At 49.1% G+C, this 18,453-nt stretch overlaps 1 protein-coding gene across 3 annotated transcripts in view; it reads right to left on the reverse strand.

The window, feature by feature from the left end:
• Positions 1-12,251: 12,251 nt before the first annotated feature.
• UROS (uroporphyrinogen III synthase) overlaps positions 12,252-18,453 on the reverse strand; it is a 55,072-nt gene continuing 48,870 nt past the window's right edge. For 2 of the 3 annotated variants that reach the window (XM_038743986.1, XM_038743985.1), the window contains 3 exons: positions 15,117-15,202; positions 13,907-14,005; positions 12,252-12,472 (listed from right to left, as the gene is read on the reverse strand). In XM_038743986.1, the coding sequence (XP_038599914.1) occupies positions 12,347-12,472; positions 13,907-14,005; positions 15,117-15,202 (311 nt within the window). In that variant the 3' untranslated portion in view covers positions 12,252-12,346. The remainder of the gene's footprint in view (positions 12,473-13,906; positions 14,006-15,116; positions 15,203-18,453) is intronic. The other variant, XM_038743987.1, reaches the window with a different exon arrangement.

The following is an 18,453-nucleotide window of genomic DNA, read 5'->3' on the forward strand; positions in this document are numbered from 1 at the left end:
TTCTAAGCACTGGGGTAGATACAAGGTGATCAGGTTGTCCCACGGGGGGCTCACAGTCTTGTTCCCCATTTTACAGATGAGGGAACTGAGGTCCAGAGAAGTCAAGTGACTTGCCCAAAGTCACACAGCTGACAAGCGGGGAAGCAGCGTGGCTCAGGGGAAAGAGCCCGGGCTTTGGAGTCGGAGGTCATGGGTTCAAATTCCGGCTCTGCCGATTGTCAGCTGTGTGACTTTGCACTTCACTTCTCTGGGCCTCAGTTACCTCTTCTGTAAAATGGGGATTAAGACTGTGATAGTTTCCCGCCTCCGCAACTTTCCTTCCTTCCTTCCTTCCTTCATTCATTCATATTTGAGCGCTGACTATGTGCAGAGCACTGTACTAAGCGCTTGGGAAGTCCAAGTTGGCAACATATAGAGATGGTCCCTACCCAACAGAGGGCTCACAGTCTAGAAAGAGCTTTATTAAGCGCTCACTATCTGCAAAGCACTGTTCTAAGCGCTGGGGAGGTGACAAGGTGATCAGGATGTCCCATGGGGGGAGCTCACAGTCTTAATCCCCATTTTCCAGATGAGGAAACTGAGGCCCAGAGAAGTGAAGTGACTTGCCCAAAGTCACACAGCTGACAGTTGGCGGAGCCGGGATTTGAACCCATGCCTTCTGGCTCCAAAGCCCGGGCTCTTTCCACTGAGCTGTGCTGTTTCTTGTCAGCTGTGTGACTTTGGGCAAGTCACTTCACTTCTCTGGGCCTCAGTTACCTCAACTGTACAATGGGGATGAAGACTGTGAGCCCCCGCCCGGGGCAACCTGATCACCTTGTAACCTCCCCAGCGCTTAGAACAGTGCTTTGCACAGAGTAAGCGCTTAAAGCACTTGGCAGCGTGGCTCAGTGGAAAGAGCCCGGGCTTTGGAGTCAGAGGTCATGGGTTCGAATGCCGACTCCGCCACATGTCTGCTGTGTGATCTTGGGCAAGTCACTTTTAACTTCTCTGGGCCTCAGTTACCTCATCTGTAAAATGGGGATGAAGACTCACGTGGGACAATCTGATCACCCTGTATCCTCCCCAGCGCTTAGAACAGTGCTTTGCACATAGTAAGCGCTTAACAAATGCCAATTATTATTATTATTAAATGTTGTTATTATTATTACTATTATTATTATTATTATTATTATTATTATTGCCCCAGGTCCCTGTCACTGTAACCCGCAGGTCCCTCTCAGGGAGTGACTTGGGATGGGCGGGTGTCCGTGGCTCAGTGGAGAGAGCCCAGGTTTTGGAGTCAGGGGTCATGGGTTCAAATTCCACCTCCGCCACCTGTCAGCTGGGTGACTTTGGGCAGGTCACTTCACTTCTCTGGGCCTCAGTTCCCTCATCTGGAAAATGGGGATGAAGACTCACGTGGGACAATCTGATCACCCTGTATCCTCCCCAGCGCTTAGAACAGTGCTTTGCACATAGTAAGCGCTTAACAAATGCCAATTATTATTATTATTAAATGTTATTATTATTATTATTATTATTATTATTATTATTATTATTATTATTATTATTATTATTACCCCAGGTCCCTGTCACTGTAACCCGCAGGTCCCTCTCAGGGAGTGACTTGGGATGGGCGGGTGTCCGTGGCTCAGTGGAGAGAGCCCAGGTTTTGGAGTCAGGGGTCATGGGTTCAAATTCCACCTCCGCCACCTGTCAGCTGGGTGACTTTGGGCAGGTCACTTCACTTCTCTGGGCCTCAGTTCCCTCATCTGGAAAATGGGGATCAAAACCGTGAGCCCCCCGTGGGACAACCTGATCACCTTGTAACCTCCCCAGTGCTTAGAACAGTGCTTGACTGTGAGCCCGTTGTTGGGTAGGGACCGTTTCTCTATGTTGCCGACTTGGACTTCCCAAGCGCTTAGTCCAGTGCTCTGCGCACAGTAAGCGCTCAATAAATACGATTGAATGAATGACTGAACGAATAAATACCATTATTATTATTATTATTTAATAAATAATTAATAAATAATTAATAAATAATTAATTATTGGCAGCGTGGCTCAGTGGAAAGAGCCCGGGCTTTGGAATCAGAGGTCATGGGTTCAAATCCCAGCTCCGCCAATTGTCAGCTGTGGGACTTTGGGCAAGTCACTTCAGTGCTCTGCACACTGTAAGCGTTCAATAAATACGATTGGTTGATTCTCTGTGCCTCAGTGGCCTCATCTGGAAAGTGGGGATGAAGACTGTGAGCTCCACGTGGGACAACCTGATCACCTTGTAACCTCCCCAGCCCTTAGAACAGTGCTTTGCACATAGTAAAGTGCTTAATAAATGCCATTATTATTATTATTATTGAAACCACCCCAGCGCTTAGAACAGCGCTTTGCACATAGTAAGCACTTAATAAATGCCATTATTATTATAATTATATAATTGAGCGAATGAATGAATGAATGAATGAATGAAAGTCACCTGCCTATTCAGGGCAGAGGGATTCAGGAGGGGAGGGGTTCGTTCAATAGCATTTCTTGAGTGTTTACTGTGTGCAGAGCACTATACTAAGCGCTTCTACTACGCAAGGGGTGTGAGAAGCAGCATGGCCTGATGGCTAGAGCCCAGGCCTGAGAGTCAGAATAATAATAATAATAATGGCATTTATTAAGTACTTACTACATGCAAAGCACTGTTCTAAGCACTGGGGAGGTTACAAGGTGATGAGGTTGTCCCACGGGGGGCTCACAGTCTTCACCCCCATTTTCCAGATGAGGGAACTGAGGCCCAGAGAAGTGAAGCGACTTGCCCCAAATCACACAGCTGACAAGTGGCGGAGCCGGGATTTGAACCCGTGACCTTTGACTCCAAAGCCCGGGCTGTTTTCCACTGAGCCACGCTGCTTCTTATTAAGCAGCTTCCTGGGTGCAGAGGACTGTACTGAGAAGCAGTCCTCAGTCCTCAGTTCTCAAGTCCTCTGTGGGCAGAGGACTTCCCAAGCACTTAGTACAGTGCTCTACACACAGTAAGCGCTCAATAAATACGATTGATTGATTGATTGATTGACTCCAAAGCCCGGTCTGTTTTCCACTGAGCCACGCTGCTTCTTATTAAGCGCATACCGTGTGCAGAGGCCATGGGTTCCAATCCCAGTTCCCCCACTTGTCTGCTGTGTGACCCTGGGCAAGTCACTTCACTTTTCTGGGCCTCAGTTCCCTCATCAGTTAAATGGGGATGAAGACTGTGAGCTCCACATGGGACAAAGGACTGTGTCCAACCTGATTGGCTTGTATGGGCCCCCCCCCCCCGCCCCAGCGCTTAGTACAGTGCCTGGCACGTAGCCTGGTAGACCGTGAGCCCGCTGTTGGGTAGGGACCGTCTCTATATGTTACCAACTTGGACTTCCTAAGCGCTTAGTACAGTGCTCTGCACACAGGAAGCGCTCAATAAATACAATTGAATGAATAGTAAGCGCTCAACAAATACCATGCTCATCATCAGTGGTCCGGCTCCAATGCACCTACAACTCTCTCCCCTTCATTCATTCAATCATGTTTATTGAGCGCCTACTGTGTGCAGAGCACTGTACTAAGCGCTTGGGAAATCCAAGTTGGCAACATCACAGTAGAGAAGGGGGAGACGGACAACAAAACCAAACAGCTGACAGTCGTGGTTGTGGTTTTGGAGTCAGAGGTCCTGGGTTCAAATCCTGACTCCGCCAACTGTCAGCTGTGTGACTTTGGGCGAGTCACTTCACTTCTCTGGGCCTCAGTTACCCCCTCTGTAAAATGGGGATTAAGACTGGGAGCCCCCCGTGGGACAACCTGATCACTTTGTAACCACCCCAGTGCTTAGAACGGTGCTTGGCACATAGTAAGCGCTTAATAATTGCTATCATTATTATTGTTATTATTATTAACCTCTCTCCCATTATTATTAGAGAAGCAGCGTGGCTCAGTGGAAAGAGACCGGGCTTTGGAGTCAGAGGTCAGGGGTTCGAATCCTGGGTCTGCCAATTGTCACCTGCATGACTCTGGGCAAGTCACTTCACTTCTCTGGGCCTCAGTTCCCTCATCTGTAAAATGGGGATGAAGACTGGGAGCCCCCCGTGGGACAACCTGATCACTTTGTAACCACCCCAGCGCTTAGAACGGTGCTTGGCACATAGTAAGCGCTTAATAAATGCTATTATTATTATTATTATTAACCTCTCCCCCATTTTATTAGAGAAGCAGTGTGGCTCAGTGGAAAGAGCCCGGGCTTTGGAGTCAGAGGTCATGGGTTCAAATCCCAGCTCCGCCAATTGTCACCTGTGTGACTTTGGGGAAGTCACTTCACTTCTCTGGGCCTCATTACCTCATCTGTAAAACGGGGATGAAGACTGTGAGCCCCCCGTGGGACAACCTGATCACCTTGTAACCTCCCCAGCGCTTAGAACAGTGCTTTGCACCTAGTAAGCACTTAATAAATGCTATCATTATTATTGTTATTATTATTAACTTCTCTCTCATTATTATTAGAGAAGCAGCGTGGCTCAGTGGAAAGAGCCTGGGCTTTGGAGTCAGAGGTCACGGGTTCAAATCCCAGCTCCGCCAATTGTCACCTGCGTGACTTTGGGGAAGTCACTTCACTTCTCTGGGCCTCAGTTCCCTCATCTGGAAAATGGGGATGAAGACTGGGACCCCCCCGTGGGACAGCCTGATCACTTCGTAACCACCCCAGCGCTTAGAACGGTGCTTGGCACATAGTAAGCGCTTAACAAAATGCCATCATTATTATTATTACAGTGCTCGGCACACAGTAAGCGCTCAATAAGTACCACCGACTGACTGATGCCACTAGTGGGTCATCATCAATTGTATTTATTGAGCGCTTACTGTGTGCAGGGCACTGTACTAAGCGCCCTTAGTGGGTCCCAGCCAGGGGCGCTCTGCCCGGCGCCCGCTCCTTCGGAAGAGTGATTTGGCGGCCAACAAGTCTCCCCCAGATGAGCCCGCTGTTGAGTAGGGACCGTCTATGTGGCCAACTTGGACTTCCCAAGCGCTTAGTATAGTGCTCTGCACACAGTAGGCGCTCAATAAATACCACCAACTAACTGATGCCACCAGTGGGGCCCAGCCGGGGCGCTCTGCCCGGCGCCCGCTCCTTCAGAAGAGTGATTTGGCGGCCACTAAGTCTCCCCCAGATGAGCCCGCTGTTGAGTAGGGACCGTCCACGTGGCCAACTTGGACTTCCCAAGCGCTTAGTATAGTGCTCTGCACACAGTAGGCGCTCAATAAATACCACCAACTAACTGATGCCACCAGTGGGTCTCAGCCAGGGGTGCTCTGCCCGGCGCCCGCTCCTTCAGAAGAGTGATTTGGCGGCCACTAAGTCTCCCGCAGATGAGCCGGCTGTTGAGTAGGGACCGTCTATGTGGCCAACTTGGACTTCCCAAGCGCTTAGTATAGCGCTCTGCACACAGTAGGCGCTCAATAAATACCACCAACTAACTGATGCCACCAGTGGGGCCCAGCCGGGGCGCTCTGCCCGGCGCCCGCTCCTTCGGAAGAGTGATTTGGCGGCCACTAAGTCTCCCCCAGATGAGCCGGCTGTTAAGTAGGGACCGTCTACGTTGCCAACTTGGACTTCCCAAGCGCTTAGTATAGCGCTCTGCGCCCAGTAAGCGCTCAATAAATACGACCGAAGGAATGAACACAAAACCTTTAGACTGTGAGCCCGCTGTTGGGTAGGGCCCGTCTCTCTATGTTGCCAACTTGGACTTCCCAAGCGCTTAGTCCAGTGCTCTGCACATTTTAAGCGCTCAATAAATACGACTGATGATGAAAACCGAGGCCGCAGGGAGGGGAAGTGGGTTTATTTGAGCGTTGGCGTCCGGCCTCTCCTCGTCCAGCCTACGCGGGTAGTGTGATGGTCTCCTCCGCGCACACGACAACACACGGGTACACAACACGCGGGTACACAACACACCTGGCGAGGAGGCGTCGAATTCCGCGGGTACACGTCGCCCCCGGGACTGGCCGGACGCCCCCGCCGGGGTCCGCCAACAGACCCGGGGGGTTCCCCCTCCTCCCGGCTGGCAGCGGGGCCGGTTTCTCGGCGTCCATTACAGTCGCCCCCCGGGACGAGGCCCCGCCGGGCCGCCCGGAGGTTCGTTCATTCGTTCCATCGGATTTATTGAGCGCTTACTGGGTGCAGAGCACTGGACTAAGCGCTTGCGCGGCCTGGCCCTCGGAAAACGGTGCCCAACGAACCTTGGGCTTATCCCGTCACCTCCTTGCCTCATCCGGGCGGCCTGGCCCTCGGAAAACAGTGCCCAATGAACCTTGGGCTTATCCCGTCACCCCCTTGCCTCATCCATTCATTCAATCGTAGTTATTGAGCACTTACTGTGTGCAGAGCACTGTACTAAGCTCTTGGGCGGCCTGGTCCTCGGAAAAATGTGCCAAATGAACCTTGGGCTTATCCCGTCACCCCTTTGCCTCATCTGGGCAGCCTGGCCCTCGGAAAACAGTGCCCAACGAACCTTGGGCTTATCCCATCACCCCCTTGCCTCATCCATTCATTCAATCATAGTTATTGAGCACTTACTGTGTGCAGAGCACTGTACTAAGCACTTGGGCGGCCTGGCCCTCGGAAAACGGTGCCCAACGAACCTTGGGCTCATCCCGTCACCCCTCGCCTCATCCAGGAGTCCTGGCCCTCGGAAAACAGTGCCCAATGAACCTTGGGCTTATCCCGTCACCCCCTTGCCTCATCCATTCATTCGTATTTATTGAGCACTTACTGTGTGCAGAGCACTGTACTAAGCGCTTGGGCAGCCTGGCCCTCAGAAAACTGTGCCCAACGAACCTTGGGCTCATCCCGTCACCCGCTCGCCTCATCCGGATGGCCTGGCTCCTGGAAAACGGTGCCCAGTGAACCTTGGGCTTATCCCGTCACCCCCTCGCCTCATCCACTCATTCAATCATATTTATTGAGCACTTACCGTGTGCAGAGCACCGTACTAAGCGCTTGGGCGGCCTGGCCCAACGAACCTTGGGCTTATCCCGTCACCCCCTCGCCTCATCCAGGCAGCCTGGCTCTCATAAAACGGTGCCCAACGAACCTTGGGCTTATCCCGTCACCCCTCGCCTCATCCATTCATTCAATCGCATTTATTGAGCACTTACTGTGTGCAGAGCACTGTACTAAGCGCTTGGTGGCCTGGCCCTCGGAAAACGGTGCCCAACAAACCTTGGGTTTATCCCATCATCCCCTCACCTCAACCACTCATTCAATCGTATTTATTGAGCACTTACTGTGTGCAGAGCACTGTACTAAGCGCTTGGGCGGCCTGGCCCAACGAAACTTGGGCTTATCCTGTCATCCCCTCGCCTCATCCTGACGGCCTGGCTCTTGGAAAACGGTGCCCAACGAACCTTGGGCTTATCCCGTCACCCCCTCGCCTCATCCAGGAGGCCTGGCTCTCGGAAAACCGTGCCCAATGAACCGTGGGCTTATCCCGTCACTCCCTTGTCTCAACCATTCATTCAATCGTATTTATTGAGCACTTACTGTGTGCAGAGCACTGTACTAAGCGCTTGGGCGGCCTGGCCCTCGGAAAACGGTGCCCAACGAACCTTGGGCTTATCCCGCCACCCCCTCACCTCATCCACTCATTCAATCGTATTTATTGAGCACTTACTGTGTGCAGAGCACTGTACTAAGCGCTTGGGCGGCCTGGCCCAACGAACCTTGAGCTTATCCCGTCACCCCCTCGCCTCATCCGGGAGGCCTGGCTCTCAGAAAATGGTGCCGAACGAACCCTGGGCTTATCCCGTCACCCCCTCGCCTCATCCATTCATTCAATCGTAGTTATTGAGCACTTACTGTGTGCAGAGCACTGTGCTAAGCGCTTGGGCGGCCTGGCCCAACGAAACTTGGGCTTATCCCGTCACCCCCTTGCCTCATCCAGGAGGCCTAGCTCTTGGAAAATAGTGCCCAATGAACCTTGGGCTTATCTCGTCACCTCCTCGCCTTATCCACTCATTCCATCAAATTTATTGAGCACTTACTGTGTGCAGAGCACTGTACTAAGCGCTTGGGCGGCCTGGCCCTCGGAAAACGGTGCCCAACGAAACTTGGGCTTATCCCGTCCCCCCCTCACCTCACCCAGGCAGCCTGGCTCTCAGAAAACAGTGCCCAACTAACCTTGGGCTTATCCCGTCACCCCCCTCACCTCATCCACTCATTCAATCGTATTTATTGAGCACTTACTGTGTGCAGAGCACTGTACTAAGCACTTGGGCGGCCTGGCCCTCGGAAAACGGTGCCCAACGAACTTTGGGCTTATCCCGTCACCCCCTCGCCTCATCCAGGAGGCCTGGCTCTCGGAAAATGGTGCCCGACGAACCTTGGGCTTATCCCATCACCCCCTCACCTCATCCACTCATTCAATCATATTTATTGAGCACTTACCGTGTGCAGAGCACTGTACTAAGCGCTTGGTTGGCCTGGCCCAACAAAACTTGGGCTTATCCCGTCATCCCCTTGCCACATCCAGACGACCTGGCTCTCGGAAAACGGTGCCCAACGAACCTTGGGCTTATCCCGTCACCCCCTCGCCTCATCCACTCATTCGATCGTATTTATTGAGCACTTACAGTGTGCACAGCACTGTACTAAGCGCTTGGGCGGCCTGGCCCAACAAACCTTGGGCTTATCCCGTCATCCCTTTGCCTCATCCAGGAGGCCTGGCCCTCAGAAAACGGTGCCTGACGAACCTTGGGCTTATCCCGTCACCCCCTCTCGCTTCATCCACTCATTCAAGCATATTTATTGAGCACTTATTGTGTGCACAGCACTGTACTAAGCACTTGGGCTGCCTGGCCCAACGAACCTTGGGCTTATCCCGTCACTCCCTCGCCTCATCCAGGCGGCCTGGCCCTCGGAAAACGGTGCCCAACGAACCTTGGGCTTATCCCGTCACCCCCTCGCCTCATCCACTCATTCGATCGTATTTATTGAGCACTTACAGTGTGCACAGCACTGTACTAAGCGCTTGGGCGGCCTGGCCCAACAAACCTTGGGCTTATCCCGTCATCCCTTTGCCTCATCCAGGAGGCCTGGCCCTCGGAAAACGGTGCCCAACGAACCTTGGGCTTATCCCATCACTCCCTCGCTTCATCCACTCATTCAAGCATATTTATTGAGCACTTATTGTGTGCACAGCACTGTACTAAGCACTTGGGCTGCCTGGCCCAACGAACCTTGGGCTTATCCCGTCACTCCCTCGCCTCATCCAGGCGGCCTGGCCCTCGGAAAACGGTGCCCAACGAACCTTGGGCTTATCCCATCACTCCCTCGCCTCATCCATTCATTCAATCGCATTTATTGAGCGCTTATTGTGTGCAGAGCACTGTACTAAGCGCTTGGGCTGCCTGGCCCAACGAACCTTGGGCTTATCCCGTCACTCCCTCGCCTCATCCAGGCGGCCTGGCCCTCGGAAAACGGTGCCCAACGAACCTTGGGCTTATCCCATCACTCCCTCGCTTCATCCACTCTCTCCTCGACCCCCTCCAGTCTGGCTTCCGTCCCCTTCATTCCACGGAAACTGCGCTCTCAAAGGTCACCAATGACCTCCTGCTTGCCAAATCCAACGGCTCATACTCTGTCCTAATCCTCCTCGACCTCTCAGCTGCCTTTGACACTGTGGACCACCCCCTTCTCCTCCACACGTTATCTGACCTTGGCTTCACAGACTCCGTCCTCTCCTGGTTCTCCTCTTATCTCTCCGGTCGTTCTTTCTCAGTCTCTTTTGCGGGCTCCTCCTCCCCGTCCCATCCTCTTACTGTGGGGGTTCCCCAAGGTTCAGTGCTTGGTCCCCTTCTGTTCTCAATCTACACTCACTCCCTTGGTGACCTCATTCGCTCCCACGGCTTCAACTATCATCTCTACGCTGATGACACCCAGATCTCCATCTCTGCCCCTGCTCTCTCCCCCTCCCTCCAGGCTCGCATCTCCTCCTGCCTTCAGGACATCTCCATCTGGATGTCCGCCCGCCACCTAAAGCTCAACATGTCGAAGACTGAGCTCCTTGTCTTCCCTCCCAAACCTTGTCCTCTCCCTGACTTTCCCATCTCTGTTGACGGCACTACCATCCTTCCCGTCTCACAAGCCCGCAACCTTGGTGTCATCCTCGACTCTGCTCTCTCATTCACCCCTCACATCCAAGCCGTCACCAAAACCTGCCGGTCTCAGCTCCGCAACATTGCCAAGATCCGCCCTTTCCTCTCCATCCAAACTGCTACCCTGCTCATTCAAGCTCTCATCCTATCCCGTCTGGACTACTGCACTAGCCTTCTCTCTGATCTCCCATCCTCGTGTCTCTCTCCACTTCAATCCATACTTCACGCTGCTGCCCGGATTATCTTTGTCCAGAAACGCTCTGGACATATTACTCCCCTCCTCAAAAACCTCCAATGGCTACCGATCAATCTGCGCATCAGGCAGAAACTCCTCACCCTGGGCTTCAAGGCTGTCCATCACCTCGCCCCCTCCTACCTCACCTCCCTTCTCTCCTTCTCCAGCCCAGCCCGCACCCTCCGCTCCTCCACCACTAATCTCCTCACTGTACCTCGCTCTCGCCTGTCCCGCCATCGACCCCCGGCCCACGTCATCCCCCGGGCCTGGAATGCCCTCCCTCTGCCCCTCCGCCAAGCTAGCTCTCTTCCTCCCTTCAAGGCCCTGCTGAGAGCTCACCTCCTCCAGGAGGCCTTCCCAGACTGAGCCCCTTCTTTCCTCTCCCCCTCGTCCCCCTCTCCATCCCCCCGTCTTACCTCCTTCCCTTCCCCACAGCACCTGTATATATGTATATATGGTTGTACATATTTATTACTCTATTTATTTATTTATTTATTTATTTTACTTGTACATTTCTATCCTACTTATTTTATTTTGTTGGTATGTTTGGTTCTGTTCTCTGTCTCCCCCTTTTAGACTGTGAGCCCACTGTTGGGTAGGGACTGTCTCTATGTGATGCCAATTTGTACTTCCCAAGCGCTTAGTACAGTGCTCTGCACATAGTAAGCGCTCAATAAATACGATTGATTGATCCACTCATTCAAGCGTATTTATTGAGCGCTTATTGTGTGCAGAGCACTGTACTAAGCGCTTGGGCGGCCTGGCCCAACGAACCTTGGGCTTATCCCGTCACCCCCTCGCCTCATCCAGGCGGCCTGGCTCTCCTAAAACGGTGCCCAACGAACCTTGGGCTTATCCCGTCACCCCTCGCCTCATCCATTCATTCAATCGCATTTATTGAGCACTTACTGTGTGCAGAGCACTGTACTAAGCGCTTGGCGGCCTGGCCCTCGGAAAACGGTGCCCAACAAACCTTGGGTTTATCCCATCACCCCCTCGCCTCAACCACTCATTCAATCGTATTTATTGAGCACTTACTGTGTGCAGAGCACTGTACTAAGCGCTTGGGCGGCCTGGCCCAACGAAACTTGGGCTTATCCTGTCATCCCCTCGCCTCATCCTGACGGCCTGGCTCTTGGAAAACGGTGCCCAACGAACCTTGGGCTTATCCCGTCACCCCCTCGCCTCATCCGGGAGGCCTGGCTCTCGGAAAACCGTGCCCAATGAACCGTGGGCTTATCCCGTCACTCCCTTGTCTCAACCATTCATTCAATCGTATTTATTGAGCACTTACTGTGTGCAGAGCACTGTACTGAGCGCTTGGCGGCCTGGCCCTCAGAAAATGATGCCCAACGAACCTTGGGCTAATCCCGTCACCTCTCGCCTCATCCACTCATTCAATCATATTTATTGAGCACTTACTGTGTGCAGAGCACTGTACTAAGCGCTTGGGCGGCCTGGCCCAACGAACCTTGGGCTTAACCCGTCAACTCCTCGCCTCATCCGGATGGTCGGAAAACAGTGCCCAACGAACCTTGGGCTCATCCCGTCACCCCCTCGCCTCATCCAGACAGCCCGGCCCTCAAAAAACGGTGCCCGACGAACCTTGGGCTTATCCCGTCACCCCCTCGCCTCGTCCACTCCTTCAATCGCATTTATTGAGCACTTACTGCGTGCACAGCACTGTACTAAGCGCTTGGGCGGCCTGGCCCAACGAAACGCGGGCCTATCCCGTCATCCGGGCGGCCTGGCTCTCGGAAAACGGCGCCCAGTGGTCCTTGGGCTTATCCCGTCACCCCCTCGCCTCATCCGGGCGGCCTGGCCCTCGGAAAACGGCGCCCATGAGCCTTGGGCTTATCCCGCCATTCCCGGGCTCTCTTCGTCCGGACTCGGCTCTCCCGGGTGGGCGCCGGTGGGCGGCCGAGGTCGAAGGTCAGGAGGGAGCGGGGGGTCCGGCGGAGGTGCCCCCCTAAGCACGGAGGGCTTCCTGGACGGCGCTGGCGAGGTCCCGGGGGGTCGGGGCGCGGGCGGAGCAGGCGACGGGCAGGCCCGCCGCGGCCATGGCTCTGGCGGTGGTGGGCCCGATGGCGGCCAGCTGAAACGACAAGGGGGAGTGGGCTGGACGCCTACAGGACCGACCCCCCGACGCGCTCCCCCCAAACCCAATCAATCAGTCAATCAATCAATCGTATTTATTGAGCGCTTACTGCGTGCAGAGCACTGTACTAAGCGCTTGGGACGTACAAATTGGCAACACATAGAGACAGTCCCTACCCAACAGTGGGCTCACAGTCAAAACCCGATGGACCGCGTGGCCCAGTGGGAAGAGCCCGGGCTTTGGAGTCGGAGGTCGCGGGTTCAAATCCCGGCTCCGCCAAGTTCTCGACCGTTTTGGCTAGGGATTGCGTCTCTCTCTAATAACAATAATAATAATGGCATTTGTTAAGCGCTTACTACGTGCCAAGCACTGTTCTAAGCGCTGGGGAGGTTACAAGGTGATCAGGTGGTCCCACGGGGGGCTCACAGTCTTCATCCCCATTTTACAGATGAGGGAACTGAGGCCCAGAGAAGTGAAGTATATATATATATATATATATATATGTATGTATATATGTTCTGTTTATACGTATATGTGTTCTGTATATATGTTCTGTAGAAGTGAAGTATATATATGTACATATGTTCTGTTTATATGTATATGTGTTCTGTATATATGTATATATGTTCTGTAGAAGTGAAGTATATATATGCATATATGTTCTGTTTATATGTATATGTGTTCTGTATATATGTATATATGTTCTGTAGAAGTGAAGTATATATACATGTATATATGTATATATGTTCTGTTTATATGTATGTGTTCTGTATATATGTATATATGTTCTGTAGAAGTGAAGTATATATATGTATATATGTTCTGTTTATATGTATATGTGTTCTGTATATATGTATATGTGTTCTGTATATACGTATATATGTTCTGTAGAAGTGAAGTATATATATGTATATATGTATATATGTTCTGGTTATATGTATATGTGTTCTGTATATATATATATATGTTCTGTAGAAGTGAAGTATATATATGTATATATGTTCTGTTTATATGTATATGTGTTCTGTATATATGTATATGTGTTCTGTATATATGTATATATGTTCTGTAGGAGTGAAGTGTATATATATATATGTATATGTGTTCTGTTTACATGTATATGTGTTCTGTATATATGTATATGTGTTCTGTATATATGTATATATGTTTGTACAGATTTATTACTCTTTATTCATTTATTTATTTTACTTGTACCTATCTATTCTATTTATTTTATTTTGTTAGTATGTTTGGTTCTGTTCTCTGTCTCCCTCTTTTAGACTGTGAGCCCACTGTTGGGTAGGGACCGTCTCTAGATGTTGCCAACTTGGACTTCCCAAGCGCTTAGTCCAGTGCTCTGCACACAGTAAGCGCTCAATAAATAGGATTGAATGAATGAATGAATGGATGAATGAATGAATGGCTCCTTACCTTAATCCGGTGGAAGGCGTCTCCCGCCAACTCTCGGAGGTGTTGGAGGGTGTAGGTGAGGCCGGAAGGACTGAAAAACGTGATGCTCGCCGGGACGCCCTGCGAAGGGACCCCCGTTGGAGCGCCCCGCTCAACGCCCCTTTGCTGCCCATCATCATCAATCGTATTTATTGAGCGCTTACTGTGTGCAGAGCAGTGTACTGAGTGCTTGGGAAGCCCAAGTGGGCAACATAGAGAGACAGTCCCTACCCACCAGTGGGCTCACAGTCTAGTAGTGCCCATTTCTGCGAGCCCACTGTCAGGTAGGGACCGTCTCTCTATGTTGCCTTCCCAAGCGCTCAGTCCAGTGCTCTGCACACCGTAAGCGCTCAATAAATACGACTGACTGAATGAATGAAGGACAATTCCTTCCAGTGCTCTGCACACCGTAAGCGCTCAATAAATACGACTGAATGAATGAATGAAGGACAATTCCTTCCAGTGCCCTGCACACCGTAAGCGCTCAATAAATACGGCTGAATGAATGAATGAAGGACAATTCCTTCCAGTGCTCTGCACACCGTAAGCGCTCAATAAATACGACTGAATGAATGAATGAAGGACAATTCCTTCCAGTGCTCTGCACACCGTAAGCGCTCAATAAATACGACTGAATGAATGAATGAAGGACAATTCCTTCCAGTGCTCTGCACACCGTAAGCGCTCAATAAATACGGCTGAATGAATGAATGAAGGACAATTCCTTCCAGTGCCCTGCACACCGTAAGCGCTCAATAAATACGACTGAATGAATGAATGAAGGACAATTCCTTCCAGTGCTCTGCACACCGTAAGCGCTCAATAAATACGACTGAATGAATGAATGAAGGACAATTCCTTCCAGTGCTCTGCACACCGTAAGCGCTCAATAAATACGACTGACTGAATGAATGAAGGACAATTCCTTCCAGTGCTCTGCACACCGTAAGCGCTCAATAAATACGACTGACTGAATGAATGAAGGTGGGGTGATGGAGGGGACGTCGAGGGCGGGATGGTTGGGCCTTGGCTTGGCCACTGTGGTAGCCACAGGTCCCGCTCCGCCCCGGGCCTGCTGGGCGACCGTGGGCACGTGAGCCAATCAATCAATCAATCAATCAATCAATCGTATTTGATTGATTGATTGATTGATTGAGTCGCCAGGCCGGTTGAGTGGGGGTCCAGTACGTACCTGCGTGGAGAAGTAGCTGCGCAGGGATTCCTGCAGGCCGGGCCGGGGGGCCTTCTGGTACACCGTGATGCTCTCCAGGGGCACCCCTGAAATCAATCAATCAATCAATCAACTGTATTTATTTAAGCGCTTAGTACAGTGCTCTGCACACAGTAAGCGCTCAATAAATACGATTGATGATTCATTTGGTTTTGTTCTCTGTCTCCCCCTTTTAGACTGTGAGCCCACTGTTGGGCAGGGACTGTCTCTATATGTTGCCAACCTGTACTTCCCAGGCGCTTAGTACAGTGCTCTACGCACAGTAAGCGCTCAATAAATATGGTTGATGATTCATTTGGTTTTGTTCTCTGTCTCCCCCTTTTAGACTGTGAGCCCACTGTTGGGTAGGGACTGTCTCTAGATGTTGCCAACTTGGACTTCCCAAGCGCTTAGTGCAGTGCTCTGCACACAGTAAGCGTTCAATAAATACGACTGATTGATTGATTGATTGAGCACTTACTGTGTGCAGAGCACTGGACTGAGCGCTTGGGAAGTCCAAGTTGGCAACATCTACAGACGGTCCCTACCCAACAGCGGGCTCACAGTCTAGAAGGGGGAGACAGACAACAAAACCGAACATATTAACAAAATAAAATGAATAGAATATCAATCAATCAATCAATCAATCGTATTTATTGAGCGCTTACTGTATGCAGAGCACTGGACTAAGCGCTTGGGAAGTCCAAGTCGGCAACATCTAGAGCTGGTCCCTACCCAACAGTGGGCTCACAGTCTAGAAGGGAGAGACAGACAACAAAACCAAACATATTAACAAAATAAAATGAATAGAATATCAATCAATCAATTAATCAATCAATCGTATTTATGGAGCGCTTACTGTGGGCAGAGCACTGGACTGAGCGCTTGGGAAGTCCAAGTCGGCAACATATAGAGCTGGTCCCTACCCAACAGTGGGCTCACAGTCTAAAAGGGGGAGAAAGAGAACAAAACCAAACATACTAACAAAATAAAATAAATAGAATAGATATGTACAAGTAAAATAAATAGAGTAATAAATATGTACAAACATATATACATATATACAGGTGCTGTGGGGAAGGGAAGGAGGTAAGATGGGGGGGAGAACCAGAACAGTGCTTGGCACATAGTAAGCCCTTAACAAATACCAACATCATTATTATTATTAACAAATGCCATCATTATTATTATTGTATCTCCCCCAGCGCTAAGAACAGTGCTTGGCACATAGAAAGCGCTTAACAAATATCAACGATATTATTATTATTAACCAATGCCATCATTATTATTATTGTACCTCCCCCAGCACTTAGAACAGTGCTTGGCACATAGTAAGCGCTTAACAAATACCAACAATATTATTATTATTCTTAACAAACGCCATCACTATTATTATTCTATCTCCCCCAGAGCTTAGAACAGTGCTTGGGACATAGTAAGTGCTTAACAAATACCATCATTATTATTATCATTATTATTATTAACAAATGCCATCATTATTATCATTGTATCTCCCCCAGCGCTAAGAACAGTGCTTGGCACATAGTAAGCACTTAACAAATATCAACGATATTATTATTATTAACAAATGCCATCATTATTATCACTGTATCTCCCCCAGCGCTAAGAACAGTGCTTGGCACATAGTAAGCGCTTAACAAATATCAACGATATTATTATCATTAACAAATGCCATCATTATTATCATTGTATCTCCCCCAGCGCTACGAACAGTGCTTGGCACATAGAAAGCGCTTAACAAATACCAACATTATTATCATTACTATTAACAAATGCCATCATTATTATTATTGTAGCATCTCCCCAGCACTTAGAACAGTGCTTGGAACATAGTAAGCGCTTCACAAATACCAACATTATTATTATTATTAACAAATGCCATCATTATTATTACTGTATCTCCCCCAGTGCTTAGAACAGTGCTTGGCACATAGTAAGCGCTTAACAAATACCAATAATATTATTATTATTATTAACAAATGCCATCACTATTATTATTGTATCTCCCCCAGCACTGAAAACAGTGCTTGGCACATAGTAAGCGCTTAACAAATATCAACGATATTATTATTATTATTAGCAAATGCCATCATTATTATTATTGTATCTCCCCCAGAGCTTAGAACAGTGCTTGGGACATAGTAAGTGCTTAACAAATACCATAATTATTATTATTATTATTATTATTATTATAAACAAATGCCATCATTATTATTACTGTATCTCCCCCAGTGCTTAGAACAGTGCTTGGCACATAGTAAGCGCTTAACAAATACCAATAATATTATTATTATTATTAACAAATGCCATCACTATTATTATTGTATCTCCCCCAGCACTGAAAACAGTGCTTGGCACATAGTAAGCGCTTAACAAATATCAACGATATTATTATTATTATTAGCAAATGCCATCATTAGTATTATTGTATCTCCCCCAGAGCTTAGAACAGTGCTTGGGACATAGTAAGCGCTTAACAAATATCAACGATATTATTATCATTAACAAATGCCATCATTATTATTACTGTATCTCCCCCAGCGCTTAGAACAGTGCTTGGCACATAGTAAGTGCTTAACAAATACCAATAATATTATTATTATTATTATTAACAAATGCCATCACTATTATTATTGTATCTCCCCCAGCACAAAAAACAGTGCTTGGCTCATAGTAAGCGCTTAACAAATATCAACGATATTATTATTATTAACAAATGCCACCATTATTATTATTGTATCTCCCCCAGAGCTTAGAACAGTGCTTGGGACATAGTAAGTGCTTAACAAATACCATCATTATTATTATTATTATTATTAACAAATGCCATCATTATTATTATTGTATCTCCCCCAGTGCTTAGAACAGTGCTTGGCACATAGCAAGCGCTTAACAAATACCAATATTATTATTATTAACAAATGCCATCATTATTATTATTGTATCTCCCCCAGTGCTAAGAACAGTGCTTGGCACATAGAAAGCGCTTAACAAATACCAACATTATTATCATTACTATTAACAAATGCCATCATTATTATTATTGTATCATCTCCCCAGCGCTTAGAACAGTGCTTGGCACATAGTAAGCACTTCACAAATACCAACATTATTATTATTATTATTAACAAATGCCATCATTATTATTACTGTATCTCCCCCAGCGCTTAGAACTGTGCTTGGCACATAGTAAGCGCTTAACAAATACCAACAATATTATTATTATTCTTAACAAATGCCATCACTATTATTATTCTATCTCCCCCAGAGCTTAGAACAGTGCTTGGGACATAGTAAG

Source organism: Tachyglossus aculeatus, chromosome 3 (assembly GCF_015852505.1).
Source record: "Tachyglossus aculeatus isolate mTacAcu1 chromosome 3, mTacAcu1.pri, whole genome shotgun sequence".
Lineage (NCBI taxonomy): Eukaryota > Metazoa > Chordata > Mammalia > Monotremata > Tachyglossidae > Tachyglossus > Tachyglossus aculeatus.